This window comes from Myotis davidii, unplaced genomic scaffold (genome assembly GCF_000327345.1).
Source record: "Myotis davidii unplaced genomic scaffold, ASM32734v1 scaffold72, whole genome shotgun sequence".
In the NCBI taxonomy this organism is placed as follows: domain Eukaryota; kingdom Metazoa; phylum Chordata; class Mammalia; order Chiroptera; family Vespertilionidae; genus Myotis; species Myotis davidii.
This window is the reverse complement of record NW_006284618.1, coordinates 5806932-5823444: the sequence shown is the minus strand read 5'-3', so window position 1 is coordinate 5823444 and position 16513 is coordinate 5806932. Positions and strand designations below refer to the sequence as shown.

The 16513-nt window shown below is 45.7% G+C and overlaps 1 protein-coding gene across 1 annotated transcript in view; it reads left to right on the top strand.

Annotated features, from left to right (window-relative positions):
* Positions 1 to 850: 850 nt before the first annotated feature.
* Positions 851 to 16513, top strand: part of EDRF1 (erythroid differentiation regulatory factor 1) — a 28834-nt gene continuing 13171 nt past the window's right edge. The window contains exons 1-12 of the mRNA XM_006754938.2: positions 851 to 1088; positions 3303 to 3369; positions 4180 to 4305; positions 5051 to 5175; positions 5432 to 5588; positions 9073 to 9194; positions 9837 to 9948; positions 12544 to 12691; positions 12774 to 12882; positions 13180 to 13291; positions 14667 to 14927; positions 16306 to 16377. Coding sequence (XP_006755001.1) covers positions 886 to 1088; positions 3303 to 3369; positions 4180 to 4305; positions 5051 to 5175; positions 5432 to 5588; positions 9073 to 9194; positions 9837 to 9948; positions 12544 to 12691; positions 12774 to 12882; positions 13180 to 13291; positions 14667 to 14927; positions 16306 to 16377 — 1614 coding nt within the window. The 5' untranslated portion in view covers positions 851 to 885. The remainder of the gene's footprint in view (positions 1089 to 3302; positions 3370 to 4179; positions 4306 to 5050; positions 5176 to 5431; positions 5589 to 9072; positions 9195 to 9836; positions 9949 to 12543; positions 12692 to 12773; positions 12883 to 13179; positions 13292 to 14666; positions 14928 to 16305; positions 16378 to 16513) is intronic.

Genomic DNA, 16513 nt, shown 5'->3' with positions numbered 1-16513 from the left:
TGCTGCGGGCCCGCTCCTCCGGGAGGGCTGTCACGGTTCCCGGCGGCCTCTGGCGCCGTCTCCGCGCCTCCCGGCAGCCCCGGGACGCAGTGCAGCTGGCGCGCCTGCCCAGGTCGGGGATGCAGGTGTGTCCTCGCCAGTCATCGCCTCAGAGGCAGCCGCTTCCCCCGCGGTGGCCGGTGGGGAAGGCAGACGCTGTGCTCTCAGGGCGCGCATGTAAATACAGAGTGAACCCCAAAGTGTGCGCACACTGAATAATTACAAAGGCGCCCTTGGTCAGCATACGTGCCATTTTCAAATTGAGCTCTCAGCTGTGAAAGCGTGTGTATTTGGGGGGGCGGGGGGACCCCTGTATGTGGTTTCAGAATGCGACCCAGTCGTGCAAAGGGAGGGAAAGACAGGGTGTCTGTCGGACCCTAGACGGGCCCCGGGCCGGCCTCGCTGGTGCCGTTGGTCCATTAGTAAACGTTCGCTTGAAAAACAACGAAGCCTCGCAGGTCTCACCACAAACTACCTCCTACCTGGCGTGTGTTACCGAAATGTAAACGCCTCTTTAACGCCGAACAGAGGTTTTAGCAGATGGATTCAGTTAGCGGGATAGCATCGCGCCCCTTGGCTCCTGCCTTTCGCGTTTCTAAGAATAACGTTTAGAAGGTAGGTTGGTTGGCCTGTTCCCCAGCTGACAGCCGTCACCCTCCCACTCCTCCACTCGGGTTTTTCTTTGAGGTTATGTAAAACAAGAAAAAGAAAAAAGAGCCGGCTAAATGCGACAGCGTATTCCGCGCTGTCGTACGTCCCGATGGGCTCTGTCCTCTTGTCAAACGGTGGGGTTTCTCCTCCCCGGGAGTGCTCACTGCAGCGGGTGCCTGTGCCCCCCAGGGCTCCATGCCATTCCTCGGGGGCAGCGAGGTGAAGAGCCGGGCCGTGGTGAAGTACTCCTCGGCCCCCCCTCGGGCAGCCTTCGCGCGCCTGGAAGAGAAGACAGACTTGAAACTGCCCCCTGCCAACTGGCTACGGGAGAGCGCCAAGCTGGGGCCCGCGGGCACCGCCATCCTGGGCACCAGTAAGAAGAGCAAGCCGTTTTCCAGGTGAGTGCCCGTGGGTGGCGTCTTCCCTGGGGCCGCCAACCCCTGCTCCGCCCGGAGCGCTGACACCTGCTCTTCCGCTTAATCGTCAGCTCCTCCACTGCGTGCGGTCTCTCTCTGGGAAAAGGTCCTATTTGACTTCCGGAGCCCGTCTTCCCCCTGCTAATAGGGTTATGTCGTCATCGGAAGATGCGGACGGCACATGCTTGTCTCAGGTCTGCACAACGTCTGAACACAGCTGAATTCTGACCCCTAGACTTCCATCAGATGTTTTGTTTTTAGCCTGCGTCCATGCGTTTTGCATATGTGAGCACGGAGCGTTAGGGTGGCGCCCGAAGAAGAAAACCCTTAAGGCGGCCTGGTCCGTCCTGTGGGGTTTTCATTAACACGTTAAGCGCCCAGCCTGTTTTGTCTTCCGGGAGGAAAGTATAGTGTCAGTCACCGGTGACTGGCTGGGCGCTTAACGTGTTAAAGGGCACGGGGTTGTCGGGTCTGAAAAGGCCTGATGCGGAAAGCCAGCATGTTGGTTGGGTGGCTTGAACCCTTGACTGACACTTGCTGGAAATGCTGCTGGTGGTACTTGAGAGAGTAGCCTGGGTCTTACTGAGAATGATGTATGAACGTCCACATTCCTGTAGACCATTGAATGTGTGGGGTCCTCCTTCCTCTCAGTGATTGAACCCAAAGCATTTCCATACAACATGTGGCAAGAGCCATACATACATTAATACCTTATGAGCCAGTAGGTTGGAAATTACCCTACTGCCACTGGAGTAGAAGTTCTGTTTACAAAATGGTGTTTGTTTGTAGCAATATTTCTACTAGCAAAAGTTGGAAGTAGTCCCGTATCTTCTTTTAGAAGAATGGCTTAGTAAACTAGGATATGTGAACACAAATGTTAGAAGGTGAGCCCTAGCCGGGCTGCTTAATTGTTAGAGCATCTGCCCTCTGACTGAAGGATTCCGGTTATGGGCAGGTACCTTGATTGCAGGTTTGATTCAGTCGGGGTGCGTGCGGGAGGCAACCAATCAATGTCTCTCTCACATCAATGTTTCTCTCTGTCTCTTCCACACTCTGTAAAAATCAATGGAAAAGGTGTCCTCGGTGTAGAGTGACAACAATAACAAAAATGTTATAAGATGATTTACATGGTAATTATATTGGCTGTGCACACACTGTGTTAAGTACTTTATACGTTGATGCCTTTAATTCTCACAACAACCTCTGAGTCGGGTACTATTACCTAATGTTCATACGGACAGACTGCAGCTCAGGGAGGCTGAGTAGCCTGCCCAGCCCACAAGGTAAACCATCAGAGCACACTTTGAAGTGCGGTGGTCCCAGGTAAGTGTCCTGGCTCCTCACTGGGAAATGCGGACATGGGCGCTTTTCAGGCGTGTGGGTCATGGATGTGCCTCGTGGTATCTGGCACGACATTGTTTTTCTTTTCTCCTGGCCGAATTGGAGCCGGTGTACTTGTTTTTCCATATGTACTTTAAAAGAGTAATAATGTATATCGCTAGGAACACAGTCCCAGACTCAAATTCTGATAAACGTTTGTTTCTCTTTTTCTTACCTTTCCACCTAAAAAGAATAACATCTTGAACTGTTTTCTCTTGGAGATTTTTTGGGTTTTACGATTACAAAAATGAAAAGAATTGTTCATTGTTTTTATTCTAGGTGTTTCCTATTAATTGCTCCTAACGGTTATTACTATATTTTATCAAATTTAAGATGCCACTGATTTTAAGTAACACCATCTATATATATAAAAGCCTAAGCGACCATTAAGACCGAACAACCGGAATAACCGGTTGACCAGTCGCTATGACGCACACTAATCACTGGAGGGCAGACGCTCAACACAGAAGCTCCCCCCAGGTGGTCAGTACACTCCCACAGCCAACCTCCCATGGCCCCTCCCCGCAGCTGGCCAACCTCCCATTCCCCCCCAATCCCTAGCCAGCCAGCCCCAATGGGCCCCCATCACTGGACAGGCTGAGGGGCCCCACCCGTGCATGAATTTGTGCACTGGGCCTCTAGTTATTTTATATGCCACTAAGAAGGAAAAACTAGCCAGCTGTAATGGTTTGAGGCATGCTGATTTCAGAGATGTCAGAATGTGGGAACTGTGTCCTTGAAGTTGACATTATCTGTGATAAACTCTACCTGCATCACTGTGAGCGTGACCTTTGTGGCCTTCGTTCCCTCCATTAGCTTTGGGATGGCGTACGACTTTATTGACTCCGTGGGCAACGATGTGGACGTTGTCTCTGACTCTGAGGTAAGTGTCCTGATGGGGAGGCCATCGGTGCTGGGCACTTACCCCAAAATCCTGTGCAGGACCTTGAAAACCTGATGAAATGAGACCACTGTCTGATTATCAAATGCCTTTTTTGTTAGTAAACAAACACATATCCTTTTTTTTTTTTTAAATATATTTTATTGATTTTTTACAGAGAGGAAGGGAGATAGATAGAGTCAGAAACATCAATGAGAGAGAAACATCGATCAGCTGCCTCCTGCACATCCCCCACCGGGGATGTGCCCGCAACCCAGGCACATGCCCCTGACCGGAATCGAACCTGGGCCCTTGCAGTCCGCAGGCCGACGCTCCATCCACTGAGCCAAACCGGTTTCGGCGACATATCCTTTCTTCAGAGAGGAAGGAATAACCCCCAAAACACTGGCAGTGGTAACAATACCAGTGTTGATGGTTATGTTTTTTAAAAATAGCAGTTACGAGTGATTAGAGTGTTTGGGATGATTTTGTATGTTACCAGTTGAGAATGAGATATGATGCTTCTGGCGAAATCCATGGCTCCTTAGTTGGTCATTTTTATCTGATGTGCTGAAAGCCTAGGCCGGTGCAAGTGTGACCGTCAGCTAGGTTAACAGGATGACTTGTAAAGTGCAGGTGATTGAGGTTTGGAAGAGCTGTCTTCCGTGTGTTTGCATTTAGCTTTCCGTGGGAAGTACAGTTTGTATAACCTTAGGGAAATAAAGTTTATTATGCTTTAAAGTGGAATGAAGTTAAAAATGGAATCACACTGAAAAAGGTCTTTCTAAACTCTTTCCTCTTCATTTTCTTAAGAACATAAAAAAGCTCCTGAAGATCCCCTACAGCAAGTCCCACGTGAGCATGGCCGTGCACCGCGTCGGGAGGACCCTCCTGCTGGACGAGCTGGACATCCAGGAGCTCTTTATGAGGTCTTCCCAGGTAGGACTCTGAACCCACCTGCACGCAGCATTTCAGCAGCCCGAGGGCACCAGAAAGATGGCTTGTTTCCAAGAAAGGCCAAAGTACAAACAAAGGAGTACTTCGGCAGCCAGAAGCCGGGTCTCACAGCGAATAACAAGTGGAAAGGAGAGAATTGGCAAGAAACTTACTGATACCAACCAGCAGAGTTCTTGCAAGGAAAAGAATGGAGCCAATGAAAAAGTGGTGAAAAGTCTGAAATTGAAGGGACTAGGTTAAATTTTTGAAAAACCCTTTCATGTCTCCTTTAAAGAGATTCTCATGAAACATGGCTGCCGGGAAATGTGGAAAATGTTGTTATTCTTCTGAATATATAATTATTATAATTAACTGGTTCGCTTAAAGCAGTGCCTCTCAAACAATGTTGATAAATGCCTGTTTCCCCCCCCCCAATGTATAGATGATGGGTGCTTTTGCACAAAGTAACCATGTTGCCACTTCCCAAGGCTTACCCTCCATGCCTGTACTTACCTTTGCATGCACTGTTTGCAAATCGTTCATGGTCCTACCAGTCCCATAGCTATTATTTGAAGACTATTCCTGCAATGCGTTGGTAAAGGAAGATAAGTTATGGTGACTTACATTGAATACGTATTTCTGAAACAGTATTCAAAAAGTAAAGAGTACTTCCTGTAAAGAGAGTAATGGGTAACAAATTGTTTTGACTACATGTTTGTTGTATTGATTAATTTCTTATGTTATTCAGACTGGTGATTGGACGTGGCTGAAAGAGTTTTATCAGAGACTTATTGATCAGAAGTGGCAGAGGAAGAAAAAGAGCAAAGAGCATTGGTATCAAAAGGCTATTCTTTCCAAGTTTTTATATTACAGGTACTTGGCTATTTGTTTATTTTATCTTAAAGAGGAAAAATTAAATTCTGATCTAAAATTTAATTTGGAGCCAGGAAAAATAATAATTTAAGGTTTGCCACTATGGTATTGTTTACATTTCATTGTCTTATATTTCTTTTTTTTTTTTAAAGTAAGATTTATGCTTGGTTATAGAGTCTGGTTTTAAAAAGTAGTAGACTTGCATGAGCTGACCCCTAGTGACAGTGTGATATTTTTCTATTTCTGATGTGGCCAGTATCAATGGCGATGGAGCCGCACAGCCCGTCCCATCTGCTGCAGAGCAGCGGGAATCATCCAGTTCAGACCAGACAGGTGACTCGGACGGGGCGTCGTGGCCCGCCCCCTTCGAAATGCCTTCTCCAGTTTCCGAAGATCCCAGTGCTTCCAGTCAGGTAAGTTAGTACTCTGAGGCTCACTCAGCAAACTCATTTAAGAAGACAAAACCAATGATCTTGCCAATAAAAATAGGTGAACAGGAATACAAAATATTCTACCAATTTATGTCTCACAATTATAAAATCATACTTCTTTTAGTTTGTTTGTTTGTTTTTTTAGGAATTTGCAGGAGATATGAATGGCTAGATCAGATTTTCTTAAATTAAAAATTTTAAATATTTAAAAAATGTTCTCAGCATTTAACGTAGCTCACCAATATGTTTATCAATGCTGATTATCTCCTTAAAGTCATCAGAGTATTATAACATATAATAGATACAGTGATGTAGTATATTTTAAACTTTAGGTGTAAAGCAAGTGCCTATCAAATATCAACTCAGAGACTCGGTTGTAATTTAAATACTGACTTAACTACTAGTCTGATTTTTAGGGCTAAAAGCACCCTTAAGATTTTCTGGATGAGGTTCCTGAGGTTTTAACCCACAATAATGTTATGAAGCTTTTAGTAAGGAAGAGGGAGTAGAATGTGTTGTCTCTTTTTGTCTCTTATATTCTTGGTTTCTTCTTGTTGCTTGTTTAGTTTTGTCATTGTTTCTATCAAAGTAAAAAAGAACTCCACAGGTGTGAATTGTATATGTCTGTTTTCAGGTAAATCTATTGATAAACTTAAAGGAGATAAAAATAGGATCTTTAACTTGGTAAATTATTTTTCCTCTTGCTCTGTGTTCTCACATATTAAAAATTATTCACCCAGATTATTGCTATCTTTACAAATTATAGGATTACGAGGAGGCAAATATGTTTAACTTGATTTTAGTTTTTGTAGGTTTTAAGTTGGAAAAACCTTATTAAACTATGTAATGAATTCAGATTTCTCCCAAGTTGGGAAAAACTGAGGAAAAGAAAGGAATTACCATGCAAGGTGACAGTGGGAACCAGCAGGAGGGGGGTTTGGTGTGGATGAAAAGGGCATGGGGGCTGTGTATGCACAAGGCCGTGGGGACTGGTTACACTGGTATAAACACAGGATGTATTAATTTGCTTTGTAGTTAGCCATTATGTTGTATTTATTTTATACACTTTCATGTATATGATTATAGTTCACCAAAGGAGTTTTTAAAAATTCTTTTTATATTCCTTGACTTCAAAACCCACGCATTATAAAAAGACACAGTAGAAATACCAGTCTCCCACCACCCACCTCCCCTTCCCATTCTGTCCTTACCTTGTAGAGGGTTCCCTATGAAAGACCCTGAAGGCTGTTGAGAAGCTGTAGACTTGCATGTGGAGGAAGTGAACTGGCATCTAGTTAGTGCCTCTTATGCCCTGCACTTTACGCCATGGGTATAAAGTACTGCATACGTGTTATGGTATGTGTTCAATGTTGATGGTGTCCTTTTACAAGTAAACTAAAGCTCATAAAGAGCAGATGTTTGTCCCTGGTCTCATGGCTGGTGAAGTCCAAGCTAGTGTTCAGATCCTTGTGACTTCAGAGGCCTGTTCTTGAGCCGTACTCCACTGTGTCCACATGTTCCACGCGTGTTCAGGATGGCCTCAAAGCAGTCAGTTGTCTGAGCAATGCCATGTGCCGGGAAGAGCTCTCCTGCCATAAATATAATCTTTCACAGAATATTTTTAGAACATATTATACAGCCTAAATTTCAGCATTTAGAGATTTATTTTTGTCTGCAAGCCACCACCTTATGAATTCTTGTTCCCCAAACCTAAACCACTAGTTTGAGGCCTGGGTTAAGCAGTATTAGAGTTGAAATAGGTGAAATAGTTCTCTTTGTAATGGCCTGAGAGCCAGATCTTTGTTTGGAACATCATAACCTAGAGCCCAAACTCTCATTAAAGCACCTACCTGGCAAATACGATTTTGGGAGTTGGTCCACAGGTAAATAACTTGTCTGTGTATAAATAATAAAGTTTGAAGCTCTATAGTATTCTTTAAGGACACAGCAAAAGTACTGGAGATGGATGCATGCGCGCACACACACACACACACACACACACACACAACCTGTGCGTACAGTCACGTGCGCTTCTTTGCAGGCAGATGCTAAGCCTCTTAGCATCCACCTAGGATGAGAAGTGAGAGTTCATGGACTATGGGGCGTGTGCACATAAGCATCCCCATTCTGGGGACTGTTGTGGCATTGACATTCGGTTTAAAGTAATGTGTCTTAATGGCAGCTGCCTAATGATTGGAAAACTGGCTGGTGGGCTGAGTTTACCACTGTCAAAAGTTCCTCTCTCTAAAAGGGTTTTTCAAAGTACAGTCCACAGGATGTATTGACTTAAACGTGTCCTGAGATGAAGTCAGTTTGAGAACATTGGTCACACAGAGGGGAAGTCGATTTTCTACTACAGAACCTCTTAGAGACGCGGTTCTCAACCTGTGGGTCGCGACCCCTTCGGCGGTCAAACGACCCTTTCACAGGGGTCGCCTAAGACCATCCTGCATATCAGATATTTACATTACGATTCAAAACAGTAGCAACATGACAGTTATGAAGTAGCAACGAAAATAATTTTATGGTTGGGTCACAACATGAGGAACTATATTTAAAGGGCCAGAAGGTTGAGAACCACTGTCTTAGAGGCTTTTCCATGCTCGTGAGCATTGTTACTCTCCAGACGCAAGTCTACTGCGAGTAGCCTTTGTCACCACTCTGGAAATTTCTACCGAGTATCCCAGCACTAGTGGTCTGTGAAACACATTACAAATGCAAAACTAGAGGCTGTCATCATGACGGGTGTCTCAAAAATAGGGCTGGAGTTTCTCAGGAATGTTTTAATTGCATGGGGATGGGATGGCTAAAGGTTAATGGAATTGAAATTTACCCCCAAAAGAGAAAAATTTAAAACTTTGAATGCTAAAGTAATCTTTGATCTTTTCTGAGTGCGAGCTAAATGTGATTGGCTCGCTGCAGTGGCTGGGATAGCTGAGAGCTGTCGGAAGCCACCAGTAACGAGAGGTGGGACTATGTCTTAGCCTGATGACAGCAGTAGCTTTGAGGTGTCTGCTTTGAATGCTTAGGTGATACTCTTAACAGTAGGCCGTTGATAAGAACTCTGGCAGCAGAATCACTCCTATCCTTGCACTTTTCACAGGGAAGTGAGCCTCTCGAACCCTCATACATAGTGGGGCATCTGGCCTCAGCCCCCAAAGAACAAAACCTGACTACTTTATTCAATGACGGGGAGAACAGTCAGGTATGCTTCCCAGGGTGTCCGCGTGGAGACACCCAGCCCCAGCCTACTAGTCATTAAAAACTAGTCTCCGTTGGAATTCATAGGGGGGAAATCTACTTGATCCTGAAAGTCCATTTCTAACCAGCTCTGACCTTACAGCTCTGTCATGTTCACTTCGACTCCTTTGTCCTTTCTTTGTTCTAGTCTTTCTGTGGATTGGGGGAAATTACAGCTCTCCTGCTTATTATATAATTACCTTTCCAATTTTATTTTAAATAAAAGGGTCTTAAAAATGATTTTGTTCGGAATATTCTGTGGACGTTTGAAGATATACATATGTTGGTTGGCTCCAACATGCCTATATTTGGAGGAGGCAGATACCCAGCAGTCAGCTTACGTCTCAGGTAAACCCCGCTCGTTTTCCTTAAAACCTCTGTCCATCTGCTCGCACCTATCAATCTGGGCATCCCTCCCGCTCCTGCTAGAATTAAAATGCACAACCAAGAAGGAGCAATTCTCAGGGAATGCTGGGTGCCCTGGAGCTGGTTCTCCCTGGTTCTTGATGAATGGACTCAGAGGTCTTGTACTGGCCTCGTCGTACGTCTGAGTCTGCCACTTGTGAAAGTGGTAGAATTTATTTACGGGGCAGGAGGTGGCTTTCCAGCGGCCTGGTAATGCTCCAGGTGTGTGTGCTCACGTCAGCCAGTGTGTGTTCCGACTTGGGCGGCGGCGTGCATGGTGGGCAGTCTTCCCCGCAGGAAGGCTGTTGGAGGAGCGTGTGGTGGGCCCACAGCCACCTGCTGCCATCTTTCCTTTTGTTCCTACTGAAAACTCTTACGGGTTCCAGTTAGAGAAGCAAGCAGAGCTTGTGCAAGGATGTTAAACAGAACAGCTACGTGTGCATATCTCATCAGCAAAGGGCTTATATGGCATTTCCCACGTAGGGAGCACAGATGAAAATAGTTAAATGGGAGAAATAAGTCTCAGGTGATTCATTGTGAAACATCTTAATTAAACCAAATAACACCAGAAATGTTACTTTTTAGGGATAACAACAAACCAATCAATGTGCTCACCGGAATTGACTATTGGCTGGACAACTTGATATGTAATGTACCGGAGCTTGTGATGTGTTTCCATGTAAACGGGATTGTACAGGTAAGACACAGCGCATCTTCTCATAACCTCTCAAGAGCAAATTGGTGCAGAAAATAATGCCTCACCGAAGTTTTTAAGGCCCGGAAAATCCCAGGTGTACTTTTTCGCAAGGAACATAGCCGTGAATAAACTGAAATTCGAGTATTTTCACATTTGAGTTGTTGGTAGAATTCTAGATATCATAGGAGGATAATTTTACAGGTAATTTGTGAGAAGGTTATAAATACACTGAATCTGCACTGTAGCCATAGAACTGTAATTTTAATGCCAGGCACCTATGGTAGTTACAGTGTCCATATAGTGGAGGTATTTATTCAGTACTCAGTTATCTACTCAGTATATGCAGTTTTAGGGAAAGGCCACAGTAATAGGTCGCTTATATAGCACATTGTTGTTGAGCATGCGCTGTGAGGAGGCACTTTGTCCCCATTATAAATGTTGGGGGAGAAATAGAGTGTGGTCCTGGCTCAGAAAGATAGGATCAGTGGGAGTGATGTGCAAAGAGGAAACGGGAGACTCTTCGCAGGGTAAGGGCTGGAGCGTGATGCACACACACAAGTCTGATGTTTGTAGCGGGTGAGGTCATTTCTCTTGTGATCTGAAAAACAAACTTCCTGGAAGTGGCATCTTAACTGGATCTTGAATGAGAGATAGCGTCCCCCAAAATACCAGATGGATCTTAAAAGACAAGTGTTAGTAAATGGGGGATTGGTCATCCGTCCAGTTAGGGAGCAAGCCTTCTGTAGCAGAAAGGTTGGGAAGGTCAGCCAAATCCCAGGGCCTTGATGCTGAGCTGAGTGTGGACTTGGTTCAGTTGGGAACCTGGAATTGGTAGAAGCTCTGCATCTGGGATGTGAAATTCGTGTGCTGGAGTATTAATCTGGGGATGGTGTGTAGGACAGCCTGGGAGGGTTTGGAGACAGACGGGCTAGGCATGTCTACTGTTAGGAGTGACGTCATGTCCTCCTACTACGTCATGCCCTCCTACTTAGTAAGTACTGAGAATTGACAGCAGTCATAATGGCTCGGGTTTATTGAGTGCTCTTTGTCCCAAGCACTTTGCTAAGTGCGTTGCAGGCATTGTCTTATTGGTGCTCATGTCAGCTCTTAGCTGCCCGTATGCTAGTGTCCCTTTGGATGGAGAGGGAGACTGGAGAGTCACGGAGCTCAAGTAGTCACGCAGAGCCACATCGCTAGTGAGTGGTGGTGCCAGCATTGGAGCCTGTCTCTGCCCGTGGCCGTGCTCTTAGCCGTCGCGCTGCAGCAGGAACCCTGTGCTCTCCAGCCATCCACTTGCTTGAGCCAGTGTCTCAGGATGGAGGGGGTTTGTAGATGATTCCATTTGCACCGTCCCCCACATGGCAGCGTTGAATGAGAGCGGGGAGAGGAAGAGGGGAAGGGAATCCGGGCTCAGGCTCGGGAGCTCAGGGCCAGAATCCTGGTGGTACTGCCTGAGGTGGGAAGGTGGAATCTGTTCAGGTGGGGAAGGTGATGTGTTATCATTGGGCAGTTTGGGGAAAGCATTAAATCGCCCACTGAGCATGTTGAAGTTGCAGGCGTTAGAGAAGAGGGGACTAGAGACAGAAGTGGGGTGCCTCTGCCCAGATCCTGTTGAGTTCCTCCCCAAGGAACTGCATTAAACGAGAACAGCGGAACCTCTCCCAGGCAGGGGAACGGGGGCTTTCAGGCCGAGGGAAGGCGGGCCAGAAGCTCTGTAAAAACCAGGAGTGCGTGAGCTGAGCCAGGGATGAGCACCACCCTTAGGACTGGGATCCAGGTTCCCAGTTGGTTTGGAGTTCCTAGTCTTGGAGTATTTCAGAAATGTGGGCAGAGGAGTTTAGGGAAGTGTGACCAGAAGGCAAGCTGGGGACACAATGCAGAGGTGCTTTAAGAGCAGTGGTGGTGCTGTCCGTGCACCTTTACATATTGCTGCCCCCCGCGCCCCCCACCATCCCAGGCTCCATTTCTGTAAAGGAACCGAGTCCTGTTCAAGGGAAGGGTCGTGTTTCCTGGAGAAACTTCCCAAGTGCTTCTAGTGTCTAGGGCAGCCGTGGGCAAACTACGGCCCGCGGGCCAGATCCGGCCCGTTTGAAATGAATAAAACTATTGAAAAAAAAAGACCGTACCCTTTCATGTAATGATGTTTACTTTGAGTTTATATTAGTTCACACAAACACTCCATCCATGCTTTTGTTCCGGCCCTCCGGTCCAGTTTAAGAACCCATTGTGGCCCTCGAGTCAAAAAGTTTGCCCACCTCTGGCCTAGGGGTGAAGTCTGCCTCCGGTAACCCTCTTCCCAGCTGAGAGCCATCGGGGTAGATAGAGGAAAGGGTGCCAGGAGGTTTGTTCCAGGTGAGGACAGGAATGAGATCATGCCTACATTCGTGGTTCACAGTTGGGTGATGGCTCTCCCTTGAGAATGACTCCTGTGGTACGTGAACAGCGATGCTGACCCGGGGGTCAGAGTCCTCTGGGAGCCATCTCGGTCAGGCTGCACAGGTCTCTGAGTGCAGGGCTTAGACATGTGCTCGCTTTTCAGGAAGAGAAGTGTTGCTGCCGAGGTTTCTCTTAAACCGCCCTCTCTCTGTTTTATAGAAGTATGAAATGATAAAGACAGAAGAGATTCCCAATTTGGAAAACTCTAATTTTTCTACTAAAGTCATAAAAGACATTGCACAGAATATTTTATCCTTTCTGAAATCTAATTGCACCAAAGAAGGACATACCTATTGGCTCTTTAAAGGTGAGCGAATTCTTGAACGAATGATAATCCAGTGGATTTGAGTGGCTCCTGGAAAATGAGGTTCCTTTGTTTGTTTTTGCAGCGAGTGGCAGTGACATAGTGAAGCTCTATGATCTCACGACTCTTTGTGAAGAAACTGAAGACAAATACCAAAACCCGTTCACAATGCCAGTGGCCATTCTCTTATACAAGTGAGTGCTGTCGCCAGTGAAAACAAGGAAGAGTAGCCTTTCGTAAAATTGTGAAGTGCACAGCCACATCCCCCGAGCCAAGTATTTATATTTACACAACACACACACACACACACACACACACACACACACACACACACACACACACACACACAGTCTACACCAAAAAAAAAATTGCGGGGAGGGTAACTTTGGTTGTTTCTGTGGCCCTTACTCTGGGAGGAAAGGGGGCAGCCTACACTTGAACCTTGCAGAGAGTGATGAGTGGGCATCAAGGTGATACAAATGTTTTTTCAGGGTTGCCTGCAACATGATGATGAAGAAGAACCAAAATAAGAAACACTACGGAACTATCAGAACGCTGCTTCTCAACTGTGTTAAATTGTTGGACAAAAGCAGACACCCTCAAGTAAGAGTGACACCTGTGTGCTCTGTGAGAACAGCCTAGCGGTCTGACGGGTGTGCCTGGCACTGAAGCCACTGGCCTTAGTGTGTAGCTGCCACTCTGTGTCTGGGGGACGGGGCAGGGATGGGGGGGTGCCGGGGAGGGTGTTGGAGCCCCATGTGGCTGCTGAGCACTGAAAAGCTGCCTGCTTTGAGTTAAGTGCGCTTTCAGCGTGAAGTACATCCTGGATTTTAGGATCGTGTGTGCACACATTAATGTGTTAATTGAATCAAAGATAATATTAAAATTAAGCCAGCCAGGCTGTGAACATGGCTGCTAGAAGTTTTGCCATGTGATGTGTGCTCATGTCGCACTCCTCTTGGCTAGCACTGTGTAAAGGGAGGACTCGTGTGTAGTGCGTTTTCCCTCGCTCTGTCACTCCTGGAAGGGGAAACCTCTTTTACGGTCTCTACGATCTGTTTACACAGACAGATCTTGTTAATCACTGTTAGCGTGGGTAAGGTTCACAGTCCATACATCAGTGTATAATAAAAGCATCTCTTAGAATGATCTCAGCCATGGGCCTCCCATTTTACACCCCCATGCCCTCAGTTGTCTGTATTTTTGGTGTAAGGTTAGTTGAAGCCTGTTTAAATCAAGGAGGTCTATAGTCTGTACCATTTTTTTTAAAAAAAACTCCAATATTTATTGTAGTCACATCCAGTTTAGAGATAAAGATTATTCTAGAGACCAAACCAAGACAAAACTTTTTTTTTTTTTTGCAGAAAAATGGCAAAACCATTTCTCACTTAAATATCTAATTGCTGGTTAAAGGGGTGGTGTTTGATGGATATTGAATAGTTTATGTGACAATTAGAAAATGGTATAACAACTATTAAATGTTATTAGAACCACTTAATAATAAATAATAGAATGGAATAAATAGTAATATATACATGCCCATTTTAAGAGATACCACAGTGGACTTTTTCCTCATTAAGCTAGTGGGGGGGGGGGGTTCCCCCGGGGCCATAGATTGCATAGTAAATACTAGTTGCCCATGTAATTTATAGCTTATGAAGAGAAATTCTTGTTTCTCAGTTGATAGGGGGGATACTTGCTAATGTAGTTACGACACTATACCTGGAGACTTACGTCTCCAGTGAAGTACAGTTGCCACCTTTTTTAAGAGAGAGCGCTGGGACGGGATAATTTCAGAAAGTAAACACACAACCTGGGAGAATGTCAGAGAGCCTCAGGGTGTTGGTGACGGGCGGGGCCTCTCTGTGCCCGGTCTGTGCTGGGGGCAGCCTGTGTGCAGAGCTCCTGGAGTGAAGCTCCTTCCACCTGAGAGTGCTCAGGTTTGATGACAGTCACACCTTTTCTTTCTTTTTATAAGATTATTGCTTCAGCCAATTACATGCTTTCAGAACTCTTTCAATTGGATGAACCTAAAAAAGAAGAAAGTTCCGAGTCTCCCTTAAATGAGAATTCTGATGAAAGTTACAGTGAGGAGGAGGAGGAGATGCCAGACAGCGATGAAAATGGGTCCTATTGCACCAGCTCCGACCCTCCCGATGACAACAAAGCAGTGGCCATCATCAAGTCTGTTGGAGAACTGTCAGTTCCAGAGAAGTACAAATCCATCCATCAGATCAGAGTAAGCATGTTTCAGTGTGTATTGAAGTGCCCAGTGGAAAAACAACAGTGGGTGAGTGCGCACAGTCAGCCTCTCAGAGGATGGCGTTGTTGCATTGTAACCAAGACCCCGGGCTCATGGAGCAGTTAGAGCAGGGGTCCTCAAACTACAGCCCGCGGGCCACATGCAAATACAAATATTGTATTTGTTCCCGTTTTGTTTTTTTACTTCAAAATAAGATATGTGCAGTGTGCATAGGAATTTGTTCATAGTTTTTTTAAAAACTATAGTCCGGCCCTCCAACGGTCTGAGGGACAGTGAACTGGCCCCCTGTTTAAAAAGTTTGAGGACCCCTGAGTTAGATGATAGTTAAAGACGGAGTGATGTGTAGTTACAGTTGTTCACAGAGGGAACACTTTCTGTCCTTCTCTGAAGCACTCCAAAAATGTCGTCAGTATTCACATAAACGTCTCTAGTTGGCTTGGCCTTCTCAGTGTCCCTTCTGTTAACCCTCACCTGAGGATATTTTTCCCATTGATGTTTAGAGAAAGTGGAATAGAGGGAAGAAGGGGGAGAGAGAGAAATGTTGATGTGTGACAGACATAGCGATTGGTTGTCCCCTGCATGCATCCTGACCACCTGGGCCGGGGATCGAGCCTGCAACCAAGCACATTTGCTTGACTGGAATTAAATCCATGATCCTTCAGTTGGTGGGCTGACGCTCTAATCACTGAGCAAGACCAGCCAGGGCTCTGTGTCCTTTTTGAAATGGAGCATCGTCCAGAGCCCTGGCCCCAACACAGACTCTGTGCTCTTGGACAGACCACTCACCTGTGCTCGCTTCTCTGCAGTCCAGTCAGCATAACCCAGCCTCTGGGGATTCGCCAAAAGGAAGTTCCCTGCAGAGGCCCTCCCACAGAGCACCACTCAATGGGTGGGGCCTGTTCCCTGGGCTTGCCCCTAAGGAGCATCAGGGATACAGTGAGACCACTGGTGACGCCGAACTTACTGCTCATTGATGGTTGTGTTAGCTGTGCTACCCAGTGTCCGTGCTGATTAGAAGTTGAGCTGACCTAGGAGATTAGGTGTACATTTATCTAAAACATTACTACTCACGTTCACTTTTTTGTTGAGTAGAATAATTTTTAACGTAAGTACTTAAAGCAACACATAGGCTGGGAGATCTTTTTGTTAAGCAGGATTTGTGTTGATGATGCTTATTATATCAGTTGAATCTGCAATTAAAACAGTACATTAACCTTAATACCTCACTAAGCTGAGTACACAATCACATTTTGAAATTATGATTTCTAGAGGTTTAGTAATTCCCAGGAACTGAGAGGTGTGGAATTTGTCACACTGGTCACATAGTAATAATTTTAAATGTTTGTTTCTGAAGCCCAGTTGTGCGTTTCCAGTTTGCCATGACACCGAAGAGCGCTGCAGACTGGTGCTTAGCTATGTTCTGGAGGTGAGTTTGTTGGTGTCTGAAGGCTTTCCTGCTGTGGGTTTTCTCTCTCCGAAGCATAAAGTGAAAATTAGCTTTTTCCAACTCTTTCAGGTCAAATGTTTTTAAAATATAAATCCTCCTAAATGCACTCAGTAGT